The 22,210-nt window shown below is 36.2% G+C and overlaps 1 protein-coding gene across 1 annotated transcript in view; it reads right to left on the reverse strand.

Annotated features, from left to right (window-relative positions):
* Positions 1–19,138, reverse strand: part of LOC121413871 (cilia- and flagella-associated protein 47-like) — a 71,346-nt gene extending 52,208 nt beyond the window's left edge. The window contains exons 1-8 of the mRNA XM_041606848.1: positions 18,874–19,138; positions 7,873–8,027; positions 6,915–7,122; positions 6,443–6,489; positions 4,348–4,576; positions 3,544–3,853; positions 2,748–3,028; positions 1,310–1,469 (exon numbers count right to left, since the gene is read on the reverse strand). Of these exons, the coding sequence (XP_041462782.1) occupies positions 1,310–1,469; positions 2,748–3,028; positions 3,544–3,853; positions 4,348–4,576; positions 6,443–6,489; positions 6,915–7,122; positions 7,873–8,027; positions 18,874–19,023 (1,540 nt within the window). The 5' untranslated portion in view covers positions 19,024–19,138. The remainder of the gene's footprint in view (positions 1–1,309; positions 1,470–2,747; positions 3,029–3,543; positions 3,854–4,347; positions 4,577–6,442; positions 6,490–6,914; positions 7,123–7,872; positions 8,028–18,873) is intronic.
* Positions 19,139–22,210: the final 3,072 nt, after the last annotated feature.

Consider the following 22,210-nt stretch of genomic DNA (forward strand, 5'->3'; position numbering starts at 1 on the left):
TTTCTATCAGACATAATCTCACTGGCCATGTCGGACCAGTAAATCAGGTTTTCCTGAAAAGTTACTGGCTCGACAGCAATTTTTACCGGTCTGGGACCGTCGGACCAGTGACAGTGTTGCGCGCTACCATAAATGATATGTGCATTAAAGTTCAATTCAATACACTTAACATTTTCTCTATCAATCTCTTAACAAAAATTGTCAACTTTTAAGTGACATACATTAAGTGTTACAAATTAATTTGGTGTCTGTGTAATAGCAGATGAAATGATAATATCAATGCATTTGAAAAATGAACTTAATGAGCAACTTTGTCATCAATATCTAATGTTGGGAGAAAACATTTCATTAATATGCTCCCTTCTTTTGTTAAATTCGAATACATTGTAATAAAATAGATGAGTTATCACACTTTTATTATTATAATTGTAATGTCATGATAAGATAAAAGTGTGATAACTCATCTATTTTACTATATTTGAATTTAGCAAAATAAAGGAGCAGGGTAACATTTCTTTTTTCTTCCAACACTGGATAAGCAGATGACAAATTCCCTCATCAAGGTGACTTTCAAAAATGTAATTTACATGGCCATGCAAGGTACAACACAGGAAATACCTTTCATGACATATACTCAACAAATATTTCCAAAACAAAAGCCTTGAGTGAAACATAAAACGGACACACCTGGGCATCATTCTTCAGCTGAAATTAACTACCTAAGAATGTTGTATGCAGGGTGCTTACATCATATTAATTTCATGAAGACAAGATTCCACATTTCATTCATATCCACTCTACTCAGAAGAAGGTCAGATTTCATATGGTCAAAACCTAGACTGCTCGCTCACTAGTAACTATTACAATGAAATGTGATGCAAACTGAAGAGCCTATCAAAATTCATCACTCGATACATGGATATGAATGTACAATCCCTCATCAACATTTCCTGAAAACAGAAAACTTTCCTGTTTTCAAAGAAAGTAATGATAAAAGTTTGGAAAAAAAATTTACTACTTAAAAAATAAAACATCACAGGCTTTATGATTTTCAATATTTGATTTAATAAATTAAATAAAAAAAATATGATAAAGTTCATGAAATAAACAGTAAATTAAAGAAGTAATCATTTTTTCCCTAGAAAGAACTCTCTTTATTTTCTTAATGCTAGAGAAGTGATTTTTAATATGTTCCTTCAGCAAGGTTTCTTTTTCTGTTTCTTTTTGTTGATATTTATGATCAATCAGTCTGTAGTTTGTCATTCATTCATTTATTACTTTTCATATTAGCACATAATACTCAACATACCTGGATTGAATTTTGGTTCTTTCTTCTTGAATACAGCATTGCACGTTCCTTTGAGAGATACATGTAGATTGTGAATGGAGGCCTGGATGGTATTACTGGGTTGGATCCATCCATTTTCACCTTCGCTTTCATCAGCCAGTGATCCCAATACATCAATCATCTGAAATGATTGGGCATGAAGTGATGGTGATTAACAGCATTTTAAATTGGAGCCATATATTTGGTTAATACTACTACTTCTACTAATAATAGGCATTTATATAGCACTATCTATCTAAAAATTTTCTATTCGGAGGGGAGTTGTTATTATTATTATCCCTGCTTTAGCTCGAGCTGCCTTTCAGCGCTCATGCATTTCAAGGAATTAATCCTGCCGGGTACCCATTCACCTCACCTGGGTCGAGTGCAGCATGATGTGGATAAATTTCTTGCTGAAGGAAATTACGCCATGGCTGGGATTCGAACCCACGACCCTCATCAAAGTCAGAAGACTTATTCACTGGGTCACAATGCTCCACCAAAGATCACCAAAGATAAAGACTAAAAAGAAGTTAGAATTTACATTTCTGATGGAAAATGGATTGTTGGGATTCATCAATGCACATGATGTAACACAACTTCTAAATATTGCAAAATTAACCAACAGAGTAAAGCAAAATTTGCTTATTTTCATTTTGTAGTATACTTTAATTTAAAGCCTGTGTATAGCTTTGGTAAAGGGTTAATAATGTGATTGATAATCGAATATCCTTTAATATGACAGTCTTACTGAAGCGTAGAGACCGTTAGATATTTTTCCAACTGAACTTCTCTGAGAAAATTTCAAATATTCAAATCTTGGATATATAGCGCCCTCTCTCGGCGATGCTTGTTTTAAATTTAAAAAATGGGCATTCAAGCACTTATCTTATAAATTTAGTGATTAGATATCCAAAAGTTACAGACAAAGAACATATCTTGAAAGTTTCAGCCCATTCCATGATTTGGAATAGGATTTAAATGAAAGACAAAGACACACAGATATTTTAATTTGATCGGGTGACCCGATCAAGTTAAATTTCCATGTAAAATCGCAAAATTTATCCTGTAAAACACATTTTCATTTCATATCCTCCACATCATAACTGTTATAGGGCATATCCATTCATATTAGCTAGCAATGAATTGGAATAGTGATAGGTGCATTTTGGTGGATTTACCAAAACTATACACAAGCTTTAAGCTTTGCAAAGGGGGCAAAATGTGATTACATGATTTTGAAAACACATGGTTGGTACAGACTTGATTGTATAAGTTAGCACATATCTTATTCCATTTTAGACAACCTTTACAACCACATTATAATGCAACGATAATAAAAAACACATTTTAAGAAGTGACAAGTATAAAGGAAAAGATAGATACAGAAAGGTGTACATTACTGTAATTGATAGCATACCTGTTGTTTTTTGAAGGAGCCATACTGGTTTGGTTTGAATGAGAAGATGATATCCTGCGCCTCTCCTGGTTTGAGCTTGCCAAAGGAAGGAACGACAGAGAACTGCGCCACCGGCTGGAAGACGAACGAGACCGGTAGGATGGTAGACTCATTGCTCAGACTGCAGAGTGTATCAATGTGCTCTCCTTGGGAACATTCACCAAAGTCAAGATGGGTCTGCGGAGACAGACTAAGCAGGACTGGTAGTGCTGTGCCTGTGATGGCGACTTCCAATGTGGTTACTACGTACGGGCCAAACAGATACAAATGAAACATGGTATTAAGGTAGCCATGGAAAGATAACAAGGCAGAAGAAGATATTACAAGCACTTGTTTTCACCTAAAGCAGTTGATGAGCATAAGTAATTTGTAAAGCAAGCAATGAGCTGCAACAATTTGTCAAAAAAAGAAGAAGTTGATATTGAAGTACAAGACATGTATCTTTTCTTTGAGTAAAATACTGCTATTGTAACTTGAAAATCTTTTTACAACTTTAAAAAAAAAAAATAAATCATTAAATGCATCGTCATGATAAAACTACATGAAGATACATTAGCAAAGATCTTTTCCAGTTAATGCAAGGTTTAGTAGCCCTGTGATTTTGCGATTCTCAAAGCAAATAGATTTAATTCTGACTCCTGACTATTTTCATATCTTTTACTAAATACTTGACCAAAAATTTCTGAAATAATACTTGTAATGATATTGTAGGCTTATATAAAAAGGAACACATACAAATTTGAATACAAAGCAATACCTTCATTCTCTCTGCAATTATCGCTCTTCTCGCCATCACCGAAGCCACTACTGCTTCCTACAACCGTGATGTTCATGTAGAGGGCAAAGTCCTGCCTTGGTGGTGGGCTAGACGTTCCCTTCCAACCTTGGCTGGATGAGTCATATCGGGGGCTGAAGCGGAAGTAGAGAGGGCATTTCTCGTAAGGTCTTAGCTGCCCCTGGTTGGGTAGGGTCTTGACCAGTGTACTGACCGGGCAGGTGTTGGCTTTGACCTTGTCCAAACCTTTGGTGGCCAGGGTGGCCACAGTGGTCTTGGTGAGGTCAGTCCCCTGTGAATACAATGCAGAATAAATGACAAACTAATGGCACTGCTATATCCCATGCTTTCAACATTTTCTTCAAATTTCAAGGGTTTTCCATTAAGATTCTTCATAAGATTAACAAATATGACGCATCATTTGCATGATGTACTAAAGTTGTAGAATGACTTACAGACAAATTTATAGAGAAAGATTTCCAAATGCATCAACTTGTCCCTCTATACCTACCAACTGCAAACACAGCAACATTGACATACAACCATTGAAATTACAAGAATCTGTTTGTAATTCACAAAAAACTATTCATACTGCTATCTGAGCTCCAAGATATATCTACTTTTCTTATTTCATTACACAAAGAGGCACAGTAATGAACAAGAGAAGGAAAACAAACAAAGCAAATGAAATACATGTAAAGAATCAATGACCCAATAAAAATGGCATTATAGTGGAAAAAACGAAAAATATAATACAAAATATTTCATTAAAAATGTTCAACTTACAGCTTCAGTACCCAAAGCATCTTCCTGCAGAACTGTCACAAAGTTGATAGGATCAGGACCATTGTTGTAGAGATAGGCCAGTCTCGTCTTATCCGTGCCATAGTAAGTGGATCCAAAGGGCACACATTGGATGTTATCACCAGACCGGGGGTCTATCAGCTCAAGGCATCTATCCACAACATTGGCTTTCAGTTTGAGGGTTGTAGCATCTTGAGCTTCGAGGGTCACACTGAAGAGGAGATGGAATGGGATTCAAGGAATTGTGACTTTTGAAGAAATTATACAGATGACATATAACAGACTACAATGGACTCAGTCTAAACCCTGTCTAGGCCGGGGGGGGGGGGGCCTCAACAAATCGCGCAATATTTTCGCCGTGCAAACTTTTTTGGCCGCGCCACTCACTGACTTTTTACTTTCAAGTCTTGCGCAACTTTTGAGACCAACTTTGCGTCACCCGGGTACGTGGTTCCGAAATTATGCAACATCATATAAGTACATGTCAGACCGAAAATTGCTCAAAAACGTGATTTTGAGTACAAAGTCAATGCAAATTGTGTTTTCAACCAAAAGTCATAAATGTATGATTATTTTTAGTTTTGCTGGTCTAAATGTATTTATTTTATGCTTTTTATGATCACAGAAGAGTCCCCAACAAATTTCATTGAAAAAACAATGAAAAACAAAAGGTCAAAAAACAAAGAAATACATAAATTGCAAAAAACAATAAAATACATAAGAAAATGATTTGATATCGCAATTGTTTTCATGTACACTTGCTAAGAACACCACAAAGAGTTTCTATACCAAAAATTAGTACATTTGGAGCTTTATTTAGGGAGTTAGAGGAAAAAGTATGATTTTGCATACTAATTACGCATAAATTAGCATAATCACTTAATAGCGATTCGCATGAAAAAATTACTACACAATGTTGTAGATTATGTCTCAGGCAACCAGCATGCCAATTTTCGGCGCGATCGCGTGGTCGACGGCTATATGAACTCCCAAAATACCCCGGCCTAGATAGGATTCAGGCTCTTAAGGCCACCGCACACCTTACGACCCGACCGGTCGCCGACTGGCTTGCGACTGGGTGAGGGGAGATGAATCGCAAGGCAGTCATAAGCCTCAACACCGCACACCTTGTGATCCGATCTGCGACTCACGCATGCGCTTTTTGCTTTTTGGCGTAGCATCTGAGAAATTGCGCTTACTACTGCGTATGCGCGTTGTTTATCATAATACGCGTTATGCAACTCTGCTGTCTGATTGGCTGGATTGAGCTTGCGATCCAGTCATAAGGATTCGACATGTCAAATCCTTCCGATTTTCCTTGCGACTTGTCTCTGACCGGTCTGCGACGCTCAAGCTGACAAGAGCTGTGACGTCACATCTCCCCTCACCCAGTCGCAAGCCAGTCAGCGACCGGTCGGGTCGTAAGGTGTGCGGTGGCCTTAAGACTACCTAACCAGGCAAATTGCACATAAATTTAGAGGATACAATGAAAACAAAATTAGTAATTTGGCAACTGAATAAAATGAGGTGTCCTTTCTCTATAAACTTCAGAATGCAAGAGTTGTTAGTCATACTTCTCTAAAAAGTTAATCGAACATTATATCAACATATAGATTGTGTTTCAGTGTACCTTATCAAAGTTGGAGGCCAATCTATCCCCAATTGAATCATGCAAAGTGTCTTTTCATCGCTAATCTCCATAATTATACGACAAGATAATGGGGCTGTGGAAAAGCTGCATGATTTTTTTTTATATTTTTCATATTTGAAATGCATCTTTCCTTTGGACCCACTGTTTTGTTGTGATGATGATGATGCACAGCATTTGTATAGCGCCATATATCTGTCAGATATTCAAAGGCGCATTGGAGGAGCCAGCCAATCTGGGTCGCCAAGAAGGGTGCGCACACAGATCTGTGACACGCAGGTCTCTCCTCCCGATAATTGGTTGGGTAATGCAGGTGAACCACTGCACCAGGGTTTCCACCTACTCTTATTCGAACAGTGCAGAGGAAATTCATAAAATGATTTAATTATCTAAGTCATAGAACTAGAAGCTATCAAAGGAAATACTTACTCCGCTTCTTCATTCAATTTCCCACTCTTCTTGGAAACAAATTCAATCTGAAAAGAACAATTTTGGAAATAAATGAAATGTTTGAAATGACTTTCACTGCTATAGCGCAATGCAGAATAAAACATTGAAATAAAAAGATGAAGATGATAATCATATTTTTACATGTTCTAATCTTTCACAATGTCATAACTGTTATATTGAACAGTTGTAATAACCACATTTCCCTTCATTATTATTCCTAGTAAGATAAATACAGCTAATGTGCTACTGATTTAAATAAAACAATGACTTCACATAGCAATACTCTCTAATTTAAGCAAAGCGTAAGAAATATACATAGAATAATTGAACAAAACATAGAAGTTATGGAGAACATCTAATGTAACCCCTTGTACCTAATTGAATCGGAACAAATTTGTCAGTGAAAATCATCCAAACTTGCTTCATGAAATTTTATCAAATTTTAACTTACCTTAATTGTCTGAACAGACTTGGGTTTGACGATGCCTTGCAATGGAAATATTGTGAACGGTTCACTGCCAGAGTATTTGATCTTGAACATGCCAGACAAAGAGCCATGGTTGTAGAGAGATATCTCCTTGCTTAATACCTTGCTGTTGCGAACCACAGTGCCAAAGTCAACTGGGCTCTCAAGTTCTAGCACCGGTTGGGGTGCATATCTGAAAATTAGATTGAAGACAGTGAATTCTGAGACAGGACACTGAAGAATGCGTATTCAATATTTACATCAAAGTACATGAACTGAAGTTGGCAGCTTTCCATTTGTAATACAGCAATCTAATCAGTTATATCAAGGGGATAACAAACAGCCTGACATAAATTTGAGGCATTTGGCATAAAAAAAACCAAATAATCTTCAAAGTGAAAGACATGTGTACACATAATCACACAAAATACAGCAAAGTGAGAAAAAAAGGATTTGCACAGTACAATTAAACCAGGGTTCCCAGCTTTCCAAGAAATCAAAATTCCCTGATAAAGTTTAAAATTCCCTGATAATTATTTAAACCCATTCCAATTTTTGCATGTTTTTTAAGTTGTTGCAGTGAATTCCATGTATTTTTCAGTATAAAAACAAAAATGTAAAGCAAATTAGTACCATCATATCCAGTCATGCAATGGCCTGTTGTTTTGATATGCAACAAAATATAACAGAGTCTGACTGACCATCCTGCTTTCGACTTTTGGGCAAATCAAAATTCCCTTATTTTCCCCTCATTTTAAGCATTTTCCCCTGATTTTAGGTATATTTTGATAAAAATCCCTTATTTTTCCCTTTAATACTGGAAAAAGTAAACATAGAACACAATAGACCACATGTGGTTTAATCCATCAATACATTTTACAAGAATTTCTCTTTATCAGAAATCATTACATGATAGAAAGATGTCGAGTCTGTTTGTACTTACGCTGACAGAGGGACTTCAATCACATCTTCATCTACCAAGAGAATCAGCCTATCTTGGTAATCTCTTACTTCATTTGATCGGTATTCAACCGAGGCTGTGACTTCTAACCCTGGTGCTACCGGTTTACCAGGGTTACTCACTATCAATTTGAAATTCTGAAAGTTAATAACAGAACACAGTACAATATATTATAAATAGCAATAATAATGATACAAAAAATAGTTCATTTCAATCAATGCTGATAGTCCTCAGAAACCAAATCCATAAAAGAGCATTGAAAAGGGCTAGGCCTACATTTCTGTCTAAAGGTATCACTGTTCCCCCCCCCCCCCGATAAATTGTTGAAATTTTAACTTCAATTGCTTTTTTGGTTTTGGATACTGAATTTGTTTGTTTTTTTGTTATATAAAATGAAGAATCCAAGGACTCTAAATTGCACTATGAATACATGTAATTGCCTCTGTACAACCAAAACAAGGTTGCTTTTACAATATCATTATTTTTCAATTCAATTTCAATTCAATTTATTGTTAAACCATCAAATACAAAATTCAATTCAATTTGTTAAACCATCAAATACAAAAACAATACAAACAAATCAACAACCATGAATCAGAAATTACAATGATGGTAAGGTGACCCCGGAGAAGCAAAGCTTATAGAAGGGGCCACCGGATAACATATATCAATAAATAAAAAAAAAAAAAAAAAAAAAAAAAACACAATCGTAATAACACACTCATGCAGCAAAAAAAAAATACATTGGTAATTATTTCAGAAGGTTAAGAGGTTAACATTGCCCTACACAACTTTTTAAATCTGGTAATAGTGGAGCTGTTTTTAATGTCATTGGGAAGTTTGTTCCATAATTTAGGGAAAGTCATTTTAAATGAATTAGAAACAACAGAAGTTCGAACTTGAGGGAGACGAATGAGATTACATTGACGAGTATTGTAAGCATGAATTGATGAATTTGGAACAAAAATATCTCTCAAGGTAGGAGGTAAAATTTTAGTGTGGAACTTATACATGAAAACAAGAGAATTCAATGATATTAATCCATTCAATGGTAAAATGTTTAATTGGGTAAATAGCGGTTTGGAATGACTATTAAATGCAGCATTAGATATAATTCGGATTGCTTTCTTTTGTAGAATGCATAACTTATCTAAGTGGGTTTTGAATGTGTGACCCCAGACAATATTGCAGTAGTTTAAGTGTGGAAGAATAATACTGTTATATAAAGAAGTCAAAATAGTCTGAGGCATAAAAAGTCTAAGTCTGCAGAGAACCCCTATAGATCTTGATATTTTAGTACAAACTGAGTTGAGATGGGGTTTCCAAGAAAGATATTCATTTAAAAAGACACCTAAAAATTGGATACTGTCAACTTTAGAGATTATATTACCACCAATAATAAGATTAGGAATATCAAAATAAATAAGTTGGCCTGGTTCAAATGGGAGAAAAATATTGAAGTTCAGGCACAATACATGGAGAGATATTCATTGAAAAATCAAAGTCAAAATGGTAGACAAATATTGAATTTCAGTCATGTTATGCAACATGCCAACAACCTACTATGGTGGAGTGACCTTAATTCGCATGTTACCTAATTTTGTGCACTGTCAAATATCTCTTTATCTAATTAATATCTTTAAAAAAATGATATCACCAACAGAAAAAGCGACCCAAAATTACTTAGTCTGGTAATTTTCTTGAATGTAAGGGTCTCAAATTGTGAGAATATTGACAAAACATCAGAGAATCAACATAAAGACAAGCAAGACTCAAGTTAGTCATGACATGATCAGTCTGACTTCACTTTTAATTTAAAGGCAAAGCCAAGCCCAAACTTCAGACTGATCATGTCATGACTAACTTGAGCTAAGCCTAACTAAGTCTTGACTTGTTAGGCTTAGTCTTGACTTGTTAGACTCCGGTACGGGTGTAGGATTGGAGCTGTGATTTTCCTAATTTCTTTTATCTGTCATCTCCATCCTACTTGTGTTACGATACTGCAACAAATAACAATCAAGATGTAATTTAAATTTCCCTTTTTTTTATTACAGGAAATAATTATACATAAATAAAACAAATAATGATCTTACATAAATCTCTTGAAGTGTCTGATGTACAATCCAGGGTTATAGTTCACTGTTATAGTCCAATATATATATATTCCAGGTAGGCTGGGAAGATTCCTTATTGATGATGGCGATGATGAAACTGATGTTGAAGTCCGATGAATAATAAAAGTCACTGTAACGAGTTGAAATGTCCGTGAAGACGATGTTGATGATGATTAACAGTTAATTTCAGCAATCCATGGGTTGAAACGTGTTCATTGAACAGGTTGATGTTGTTGATGAGAACTGATAATTTCTCTCTCAAAATAACTGCAAACAGTTCATTGATGGTGGGCATAAACTGCTCTGATCTGATCTGGTGAAGTGATCTCATATGATGTGATGTGATCTCCTGCTCTCATATGATGTGATGATCATCTTGAAAAATCTGCAGCTTTATACTAATTACAAGTGTTCTAGATCATTCTCAAATTTCAACTAATCTACAAGCTTCTAGAATTCACTCTTCTGGAAGCTTCTTTATTTCTAAAACATTCTTGAATGACCTCATTGAAATCAACATGGGTAAACAAAATACCTAAGCCTATTCATTTCCACTACCAATACAATTCTATTGTTTGGCTTTTCCCTATTCAACAATAAAACTCCTTGGCCTTTAAATAGGCAAGGCCTGCATAATAAAAAGACATTCTGGAAAGTTCTTTACAAACATGCTGTGGAATGTACTTGATCATTCTAGGCTATTCTTAAAGAGGAAATAACTAATAGATTAATGTAACTGCTTTCACAATTCTTCTACAATTATTCTTATATATAACACCTCCCCCACCGGGGAAAAGAAAGCTTTACCGTAGTAAAGGTTTCTTTAAGATTACTTTTTTTTCTTTTAACTGCTCAAAGTCATCTTGATAAATCATTTACAGTTATCGTGTACAAAGATATAGTACTTAACGAACATGTTAAAATAAATGAACATCAAAGATGTTTTCTTCAAATGACACACTTGGTCAAAATCATGAATAATTTCACTTTTTATACTCTTGATAGAGCATCAGCAATTACATTATTCTTTCCCTTTATGTGTACAATTTTCAAAGGGAATGGTTGGAGCATTAGGCTCCATCTATACAGTCTTTGATTCTTTGTTTTAAATTTCTCCAAAAACACAAGAGGATTGTGATCTGTATAGACTGTAATCTCTCCATTGGTTAGATACACCTCAAACTGCTGAAGGGCTAGTACGAGACTCAGGGCCTCTTTTTCAATAGTTGAGTATTTCTTTTGAAACCGATTGAGTTTCTTAGAGAAGTAGCACACTGGTTTTTCGATGCCTTCTTCATCTTCTTGGAGCAATACTGCTCCTACTCCAACATCACATGCATCAATAGCTACTTTGAATGGCTTTGTGAAGTTTGGAGCTGCCAAAACAGGCTCATTCACCAAAATGGCCTTTAATTTCTCAAATGATCTTTGACATTCGTCAGACCAAACATACTTCACTTTTGCCTTCAGCAGGTTTGTCAGAGGACTAACCACTGTACTGAAATTTGGAACAAATTTCCTGTAGAAGCCACTCATACCTAAGAATCTGAGCAATTCTTTCTTAGTTGTGGGAATTGGGAAGTCTAAGATAGCTTGTATCTTGGCTTCTCTTGGTAGCACTTGCCCTTGACCAACCACATGACCAAGATATGTGACCTTTGCCTTGGCAAATTCACTCTTCATCAGATTCACTACTAGATTGGCTTTGTCCAGCCTGTCAAACAGTGCTCGCAAATGATTCAGATGATCATTCCAAGTATCACTGTATACTAGGATGTCGTCTATGTATACGACACAATTGTCAAGTCCGGCAATCACTTGATTTGTCAACCTTTGGAAGGTTGCTGGTGCATTTTTCATTCCAAAAGGCATGACTTTGCATTGAAACAAGCCTTCAGGTGTAACAAAGGCTGATATCTCTTTGGCTCGGTCAGTCAGTGGCACTTGCCAATATCCTTTAAGCAAGTCTATCTTTGTGATATAGGCAGAATTTCCAACCCTATCAATACAATCTTCTAACCTAGGAATTGGATACGAGTCAGTCTTAGTTACTGCATTTACCTTTCGGTAATCAATGCAAAATCTCTGAGAGCCGTCTGGCTTTGGAACCATTACAATGGGAGAACTCCAACTACTCTGACTCGGTTCGATTATGTCATTATCTAACATAAACTGTATTTCCTTATTCACCATTTCCAACTTGCTTGGATTGAGCCTATAAGGATTCTGTTTGATAGGTCTTACATCACCTACCGGTATGTCTACGTCATGTACAGTTAAAGGTGTACGACCTGGTTTGTCTTTACATACATTCTCATATTCTCTTAACAGGCCAGATATATCATTTCTTTGATCTTCAGGCAGGTGTTTTAATGCCTCATCCATATTTCCTAACATCTCTGAGTTAGACAACTTTACACCACATGGTTCGTTCTTGGATACATCTGTATAAGACAATTCATTATCTGTCTTTCCATAACATTCTTCTTCATGTACATTTACATGTTTTTCTTCTTCTTTGACCTGTGTTGTACCTATTGGCTGACTAGCCTCTCGCTCAAAGTATTCTTTCAACATGTTTACATGACAAACTCTTTGAGACTTTCTTCGATCAGGGGTACTGATCACATAGTTGACATCATTCAATTTCTTTTTGACTATGTAGGGACCACTAAACCTAGCTTTCAAGGGCTCACCTTGCAAAGGCAACAACACTAACACTTTGTCTCCAGGCTTGAAACTTCGCTCTTTTGCATTTTTGTCAGCTTGAGCTTTCATTTTTCCCTGCGACTCTTTCAAGTGTTCCTTAGCCACATCACAAGCTTTTGAGAGCCTTTCTCTAAACTTTGACACATAGTCTAGAAGGTTTACATCATCATTCTGAACCATAAACCTCTCTTTGATAAGCTTTAGGGGACCCCTAACCTCATGACCATAGACCAATTCAAATGGACTGAAACCTGTGGACTCATTCGGGGCATCCCTAGTTGCAAACAGTAGGAATGAGATCCCTTTATCCCAGTCATCGGGATAGTCTTCACAATAAGCCCTAATCATGGTCTTCAAAGTCTGATGATAGCGTTCTAATGCTCCTTGGGACTGTGGGTGATAAGCAGAGGACTTGATCTGCTTTATTCCCAACTCCTTCATAACTTGCTGAAATATTCCTGACATGAAATTTGACCCTTGATCAGATTGAATTTCCTTGGGCAGACCATACCTAGTGAAAAACTGCACTAACGCCTGCACCACTGTCTTTGCAGTGATACTCCTCAAAGGTATCGCCTCTGGAAACCGTGTAGACAAGTCCATAATCGTCAGGAGAAATCTGTGACCCGACCTCGTTCTGGGTAAGGGTCCGACACAATCAACAAGAACCCTAGTAAAAGGTTCATCAAATGCAGGAATGGGTATCAATGGAGCAGGCTTGATAGAAGGCTGTGCCTTACCAATAATCTGACATGTGTGACATGTCTTACAGAAATGCACAACATCTTTGTGCATCTTAGGCCAATAGAAATGCCTCATAATTCTATCTTCTGTCTTCCGAATACCGACATGACCTGCCATAGGTAACTCATGAGCCATTTTCAGAATATCTGTGCGGTAACAAGGAGGAACTACAACCTGGTGAATTATACACCAATCTTCATCAGCTGGTCTCCGGGGAGGTCTCCATTTCCTCATCAAAATGTCATCTTTGACATAAAAGCACTCAGGAACCTTATCAGCCTCAGCCTCAGAACATGCTTTCTGTGACAAGCTTTTTAATTCTGGGTCTGCCTGTTGTGCCTGTACTAGGGAGGATTTACTAAACAAACTATCATTGTTAGCAACAGAGCCTTCAACACTATCCCCATTCAAATCCTTGAAAAAGGTTTCAGCTAACCAGACATCAGTACTCTCCTCTACATCAGCAGATTCCGCATCATCCTTTTCAGCTCTACGAGTCTGAGACCTAGTAACAACACAATCCGGGAAAATCCCTGGAAAATCTTCCTGCAACAATTCAGTTTCAGCTACCTCAACGGACTTTTCCAAAACCACTGGAGATGCAACAACTTTATCTCCAGCCAAGTCGTTACCTAACAAGAAATCAACACCTTTCATGGGTAATTCTGGAACGACACCAACAGTCACAGGACCACTAACTAGGTCACACTTTAAGTCGACCTTATGCAAAGGAACCGACATGAAATTTGGGCCAATACCTTGAACTAAGACGTTGGCATTCTCTGAACTCTCCGGAGGAAGAGCCGAATCCCCTGGCACCATCAGGGACTGTGCAGCCCCTGTATCCCTAAGGATCACCACTGACCTACCAGCAGCACCAGTCGAACAAGGGGATACTTCACCATCATGTAAAAAACTTCTAAAAGTTTCATCAACCTGCTTGACTTTATCAGCAAATACTAGAGAAACACTCTCAACATCTCGATTGGGCTCTGATGGAACAAACTCCATCGAGGGAACACTTGTTTGCTTGACAAAACCCATGTCTTTCTTAGTTTTGGTTGGCATTCCAACCAATTTCCAACATGATTCTTTCAAATGTCCCGATTTATGACAATGAGTACAAATTTTGGAACTACGACTCTCAGACCTTTTGGTTGATTCTGTGCCCCCACTAGCCTGATTCTTATTAGCGTCTTTGTCCTTGCTTGCATATTTTCCCTCACTAGGTTTATTGTGGGATTCAAATGACCCTTTACCTTTCTTTTTCCAATAATTCTTGAAAGGAGGCCTATCTCCACTACCTTTATGTGTGACCTCAAATTCATCAGCTACTATGGCTGCTTTACTGACTTCAGTAACTCTATGGTCATCTAAGTGAGATTTAATGCCAAAAGGAAGACTCTTTTTGAATTCTTCTAGGAGGACAACTTCCCTAAGGTGAACAAAATCTTTGTCAACTTTCAGTGATCTGTACCACTTATCGAACATCATTTCTTGTTCCCTAGCAAATTCAACATACGTCTGGCCTGTTTGTCTTTGCATGTTCCTAAATTTATGTCTGTACGCTTCTGGTACTAACTCATATGCATTGAGAATTGTTTCTTTTACTGTAGCATAGTCACATGATTGCATTTCAGAGAGCGAAGAATAGACTTTTGCAGCCTTTCCAACAAAAACACTTTGAAGGAGAAGAGTCCAGTATTCCTCGGGCCAATTCAGTCTCTTGGCCACTTTTTCAAATGACACAAAATATGTATCAACTCCCTCTTCATCAAATTTTGGCACAAGGCGAATATTTTTCGCCACATCAAAGCCTTGGGGAGATTTATCTTTAACAAAGTTAGTATTTGCATGAGCTAACTCCATTTCTTTCAACTTTAACTGGTACTCCAATCTCATTTTCTCCATTTCAATGTTTTCTCTGATTCTTTCCTTCTCGACATTCTCTTTCATTTTCATTTCCATTTCAAACTTTGCAAGTTGAATCTGAGCATCATCTGAAACAGTAACAGAAATTTCAGACTCCTCTGTAAGCTTCATGTGACTAGCTAACAAGTCAATTATCTCTGCCTTCTTTAATCCTGGGGCTAGAGATACACCAAAATGATCACAAACTGTTATCAAATCATCTTTGTTCAGTGACTTTAAATGATCATATGACAATTCTGTCTTTGCAAGAAATTCTTCAACATCAAATGTAGCCATAGTGAATATACACAAATACAAGCACGTAATAACACAGTACAGTATATTCTAGAACTTTCCAAAATGTTTCCAATTCAAATTGGCTTTTGTTTCAAATTGACTTTCGTCTCAAATTGGCTTTCGTTTCCTGAAAAACTGTTTTTAGTTTCAAATTGGCTTATACAAATTTTGGTTTTCGTTTCAAATTGCCTTGGCTCGTACAAATTTGGTTTCCTTTCCCGGACAAGCCCCCAAAATTATTTGTTACGATACTGCAACAAATAACAATCAAGATGTAATTTAAATTTCCCTTTTTTTTATTACAGGAAATAATTATACATAAATAAAACAAATAATGATCTTACATAAATCTCTTGAAGTGTCTGATGTACAATCCAGGGTTATAGTTCACTGTTATAGTCCAATATATATATATTCCAGGTAGGCTGGGAAGATTCCTTATTGATGATGGCGATGATGAAACTGATGTTGAAGTCCGATGAATAATAAAAGTCACTGTAACGAGTTGAAATGTCCGTGAAGACGATGTTGATGATGATTAACAGTTAATTTCAGCAATCCATGGGTTGAAACGTGTTCATTGAACAGGTTGATGTTGTTGATGAGAACTGATAATTTCTCTCTCAAAATAACTGCAAACAGTTCATTGATGGTGGGCATAAACTGCTCTGATCTGATCTGGTGAAGTGATCTCATATGATGTGATGTGATCTCCTGCTCTCATATGATGTGATGATCATCTTGAAAAATCTGCAGCTTTATACTAATTACAAGTGTTCTAGATCATTCTCAAATTTCAACTAATCTACAAGCTTCTAGAATTCACTCTTCTGGAAGCTTCTTTATTTCTAAAACATTCTTGAATGACCTCATTGAAATCAACATGGGTAAACAAAATACCTAAGCCTATTCATTTCCACTACCAATACAATTCTATTGTTTGGCTTTTCCCTATTCAACAATAAAACTCCTTGGCCTTTAAATAGGCAAGGCCTGCATAATAAAAGACATTCTGGAAAGTTCTTTACAAACATGCTGTGGAATGTACTTGATCATTCTAGGCTATTCTTAAAGAGGAAATAACTAATAGATTAATGTAACTGCTTTCACAATTCTTCTACAATTATTCTTATATATAACACTTGCATATTATAGAATGGATGAGAAAATCCCCGCAATCTGATTGGTTGAGAGCTATGCAAGAATTTTTACTGGGCTGCACGAACGATATCCCGATAATCAAAACGATATCCACTGTAAACAAGCTATCGCCCGAAAAGGTCATTGTGATGTCATGCATCGCGCATGTACTGTTACGCTTGTTTACGTCAAAATTTTGAATTTTCGATCAAGGCAGAATGAATCAAATAAAGGATGCAAAATGATCTGTAAGTACAAATCTGGTACCGTAATTGTCATTGGGATTAAAACTGCCCGCATACTTGTTAGTTGAGAAGTCCAGACATACGATCTAATGTTAGATCTACTGCCCTGAGCTGTGAACAGCCAAATTAATTCTCCACTGCACTGCAGGCCCAGGCAGCTGCAAGCGCTGGCCCCCGGCGCGGCCCGGGCATACACACACAGCTAAATTGGAGGTCGGAGGTTGCCTCAAGATCTTGTCAATGCAAAGCTGTATTTGGCATTTTGGGTATAATAATGCCTTTGTGCCAACATATTATGCAGTTAAGCCCATATTTATGTTGTCCAGGGTTATCAAAGTGTCTGCATTACATTTTGGAATTTTCATGCATCTGGTAAATAAATCATGCGTCCGGTAAAAAAAATCATGCGTCCGGTAAATTTTTTCATGCGTCCGGTAAATTCAATTTACCGGACGCATGAAATTATCATGCATCCGGTAAATCATTAATTTTTGTATTTTATTCAATAAATTTTTTCCATTCTATAAAACAGATGATGCATGGGTTTCTTTCGTGGGTCAGTGGAACTGTGTGCACGCGGTAACTTTGGCATTATGGTCTAAACCCACTCGGCTGCGCCTCGTGGGTTAAACCATGCCAAAGTTACCTTGTGCACACAGTTCCTACTGACCCACTCTAACCCATGCATCATTTGTATACTAGTAGGCCTATATAGCAAATTTTTAGCAATAGCCCTGGTTTTAATTTGTGAGACACACCTACTCGACTTTAAATCCTAGTATCCTAAAAAAAAATAAATGATAAAAAAAAACATAGAAAAAAAAAGAAAAAAGAAAGGAAAAAGAAATATTTGAATTTTACTTTTTTCCATTTTAAGAAAACAAACATTAATAATATGATATATACTATGGCAAAAATAGTCAAATTGACTGGTTGCCAAATAAAAATAAGAACCCCGTCTTTGACTTTATGTATGGCAGTGAGTCCAAACTTCGCGGACGGTCATTATCTAAAAAACTAGCCAATATCCTTAAAATCTGATATCAGCGTGAAAAGCGACCTAAAATTACCCTTTGGTGAAAGTTTCTTTAGGATGAGTTCAGTATTCATGAAAATATTGGCAAAAGATCGGCAAATTTGTCACCGCTAGCGCCCGTTTTTAAGAAATCAACAAGCATCACGATATCACCATTTTGCAAGCAGAAATCATCAAAAATGTGAGTTAAATGTGGTACTAACCGATTCTATAGCATTTTGCCATCAATCTGAAATAAATATTTCACTTTTTGAGCTTGAGTTTTTGTTTATATCTCCACAAAAGCTTTGGTGCGCGAAGTAAGGTCACACTTTTTCAGAACGGTTTTCCATCACAGCTCAGCCCGCATTCGCTGATCGGAATAGAATTTTGAGATCGCGATACCGGCGAAACCCCTTGAACTACTTTATATTTCCGTCCATGATTTTATAGTTTTCAATCTTGCCGTCAATGTGGTAGCTATTTCTTGAATTGGTTTTGTATTCATTATGAATATTTTGTAAAAAAAATTAAGCCTGATATTTTTGAAAAGTGCGCGAAGTTTGGACACCCCATCATTTTCTTGACAAATTTTATTGAGTCTAGGCCTAGATTATAGATCAATGCTCATATGAAATGGAATATTGAATAAATGCATGTTTAATTCTAAGACCAATTTTGGGTGGGAGACAGGACTCTTGGCTTCACATCCGGCTTAGCTCAATAAATCCGAGCCGAGACCCTCGCCCGTCATCTCGTCACTGCCATCAGCTCATCGTACGTTTCTACGCCTACGGCGCTGGCTTACATTTGTGCTGGGTCCGTGGAACTTGATCTGTCTGCTGCATTTGCTGATATTTTGAACAGTCACAGTCTGGCAATGCACGGTGTTTGCTTCTGCATCCAAAAATTCAACAACTGGAGGTATGATCCTCACACCAGCTATATCTCCATCCATTTTCAACCTTTCCTCATATAAATAATTGTTTTTTGGAATGTATTTACAGCTTTGTTTTACTCCTTTTTCTTCGTCCCGTACGCTGCCATTTTCGTTGCTACCAATCGTAACCAAGTAAATTCACACAGCCGTTGTTATTATTTATTTATTATCAAATATGAAAGACACCAATATTAATAATTACAATACAATAAGTCAATTACACAGTGCTTTAATTATTTATCAATTTTGTTTTTCATAGGTTTAGAATGCTAAATTAATCAAATAAACGTAATAAAATCTACTTTTTCAAAAACAAATTATAATAAACGACTTGACAATAGGCGAGATATGAAAGCACGTACGCCGCGCCTTATACCGTATTAAAAAAAAAGTGATTGAAACACCCGTGGATCCCCATGCTAGCCGGGATGCTAGCTCTTGGTCAATGTTTGTCCTTTTTCTTCTCTTGCAGTTTTTTTTAACATTTGAACTTGTATGGAACTGTTTTTCCAAACATGAGAAATTTTTCTCTGATGAAAAGTTTATTGTGATATATTGAACAGAATAGGCCTATTGAAAATAATAAAAAATGTTGATGAAAGTTTGAGGAAAATATCAATAACATAAAATGGTTTTGGGACTGTACCTTTAGTATAAAAGTATCGACAAACAAATAATTTCTTGCGCTCCTGGAAAAAAAATAGTCACCACTGTGACTGATGCATGATGAACATTAATTGAAATTGGGGCCTTAATTAAATGGGCCGGCTGCTCGTAAATGACGTCACAAATTTAAAAAAATCGAAATTCCAATTACTTTCTTGATCTTTGGTAGATTTTCCTCAAACTTTCACCAATATCTTTTATTTTTCTTAATTTAATCTTTTTTTGTCGTCAGGGTTTATTTGCCCTTCAACTACATTCCTCTCTATTTTTTTTTTGGGGGGGGAGCATCACATACTTAGCTTTTTTTCATCGAATTCCCATTCTTGCTCTCACCACCACCACCACCACCATCAGCATCCCCATCATCATCATCATCACCACCACCACCACCACATTATTACCATCATCATCACCACCATTGCCAACATCATCGTCATCACCACCACCATCATTCTTATTACTAACATCCCCATCTTCATCATCACCACCACCATCTTTCATCATCATCATCATCATCACAATCATCATCATCATCACAATCATCATCATCACCACCACCATCACCATCATCATCAGTTTTATCATTATCACTGTTCTACCACTTCCTCCATCATCCTCATCCATGCCTCATGTTTTATAACAAATAATAACAGACACTGAAGTGAAGTGGATCGATGCATTCATGACATTTAATCAGTCAGATAGACAAAGAGAAATAGAGTAGGCAGTCCACAAATATATCTTAATCATCATGATAATAAAGCAATACCAAATGACAGGTACAAGTAAATGCCATCAGAAAAATCATGAAAATAGGAGGGGGATGAATTGCAATGGTGCAGATTTATAACCAATTTATAGTCTGGAGGTACATCTGTATGTGTGCATTACTTTACTGTACATCTCATAGTACCGAGGGAAAAAGTTTATGATTATTTTGAATGCATACTTCTAGTGTGATTACACTTAAGTAATCATACAGAGGTTAGTTGATATTGCATACATTTAGTAAAAAAAAAAAACTTAATACAGCCATATGAAATTCTTCTCTTATCCCCCTTGTTTTAAATGAAACGAGAAAACATAACAAAAGCATACTCGCCCAAACAAGACTCAACAAGATAAAATTAGAACAAGCAATAAATATGAATTTTGAAGTGATACTTCTACATTTTACTTTTTGAAATTTTTGGAAGTCATACAAATGCACAATGACTAGAACTCATAAAACTAAATAAACAAAATATAATATTACCATTGAATATCATACCTTTGCTAATCCAAAACTAGAGATCTGTATTAAAGACAAATTAAATGATTTCTGTAAAACAATAAATATAAGTGCATGTTTGTATAATCTACCATTTTTCTTTAAGGAATTATTTCAATGTCTATTCACAGTTCAATCAATGTAATCATAGTAACATTAAAAAGATACACGATGATTCAAAAGCACCTATTCAATAATGATAGCATTGAATCAAAGTGATCATGAAACATCCGAAAAAAAATATAAATGTAAATGTTCACAATGACCATGCTGTCATTTTATGATCTATTCCATAAGATGCAAGAGGAGATATATGGAGAGACAACAACACAAAGGAAAATAACATCTGCAATATATTGTAGTGACTGAACACAAAATAGTGACATTTGTGATACATGCAGTGAATAATTCTTCATGGGCCCTGTTACAAAAAACTTATGGATTGATTGTAGGGGTACTTTTATGATAGATTACATTGATCATTATGTACAATCGATTGTACAAATCAACAATACAATCAAAGGCTAAGTTTTGTGATACAGCCCCTGCTGGTGCAACGAAACGTGCCTTCAGACACAGAAAAAAAATGAAAACACAAATACTGCTTGAACAGATATAAATTTTCTGAAATAAACAAGAGAATGTACTATGTACAATGTCAATACAGTGTATATATCATCTTAAAAGTAGAGTGCTAGATACTTGTAGAACTGGGCCTGTTTTACATACTTAATAAACAACAGTCACAACTGCACTTCTTCTTTTTGTAGGCCTTACTTGGATACTATGAATAATTTGTACATGTCTACAGCATTCCATATCAAAAAGACAATTACTAAATTTGGTTTGCATATTTATTGAACAGATTTGGTGCTTGGAGGATATTGATACCGATTTTTATTATGGACATGGCAGGGAAAACTTCTTATGCTCTGGACCCTGTCTTACAAAGAGTTACGATAGATCCGATCAACCACAACTATGGAAAGCCAGCAACATCAACATCTATAATGCATTTTTTTCATTCAAAATATTTTCAAGATGTGATGCAAAATCATACATTCATTGTTTTCTTGAAAATTCAGTGTGCTTCTTTTTGTTTACAAAGGGCAACATGTAAATTTCCTGGAGAGAAACTATTACATTGTTGGATTTCCATAAAGCTTAAGATGATCTGATCAATTGTAACTCTTTGTAAGGCAGGCCCTAATGTCTATTCCCTTTAATACATGAATCTTAATTCTTATAAAACAATATCTTGTTTCGCAG

The sequence above is a fragment of the Lytechinus variegatus genome, chromosome 4, assembly GCF_018143015.1.
Source record: "Lytechinus variegatus isolate NC3 chromosome 4, Lvar_3.0, whole genome shotgun sequence".
NCBI classification, from domain to species: Eukaryota; Metazoa; Echinodermata; class Echinoidea; order Temnopleuroida; family Toxopneustidae; genus Lytechinus; species Lytechinus variegatus.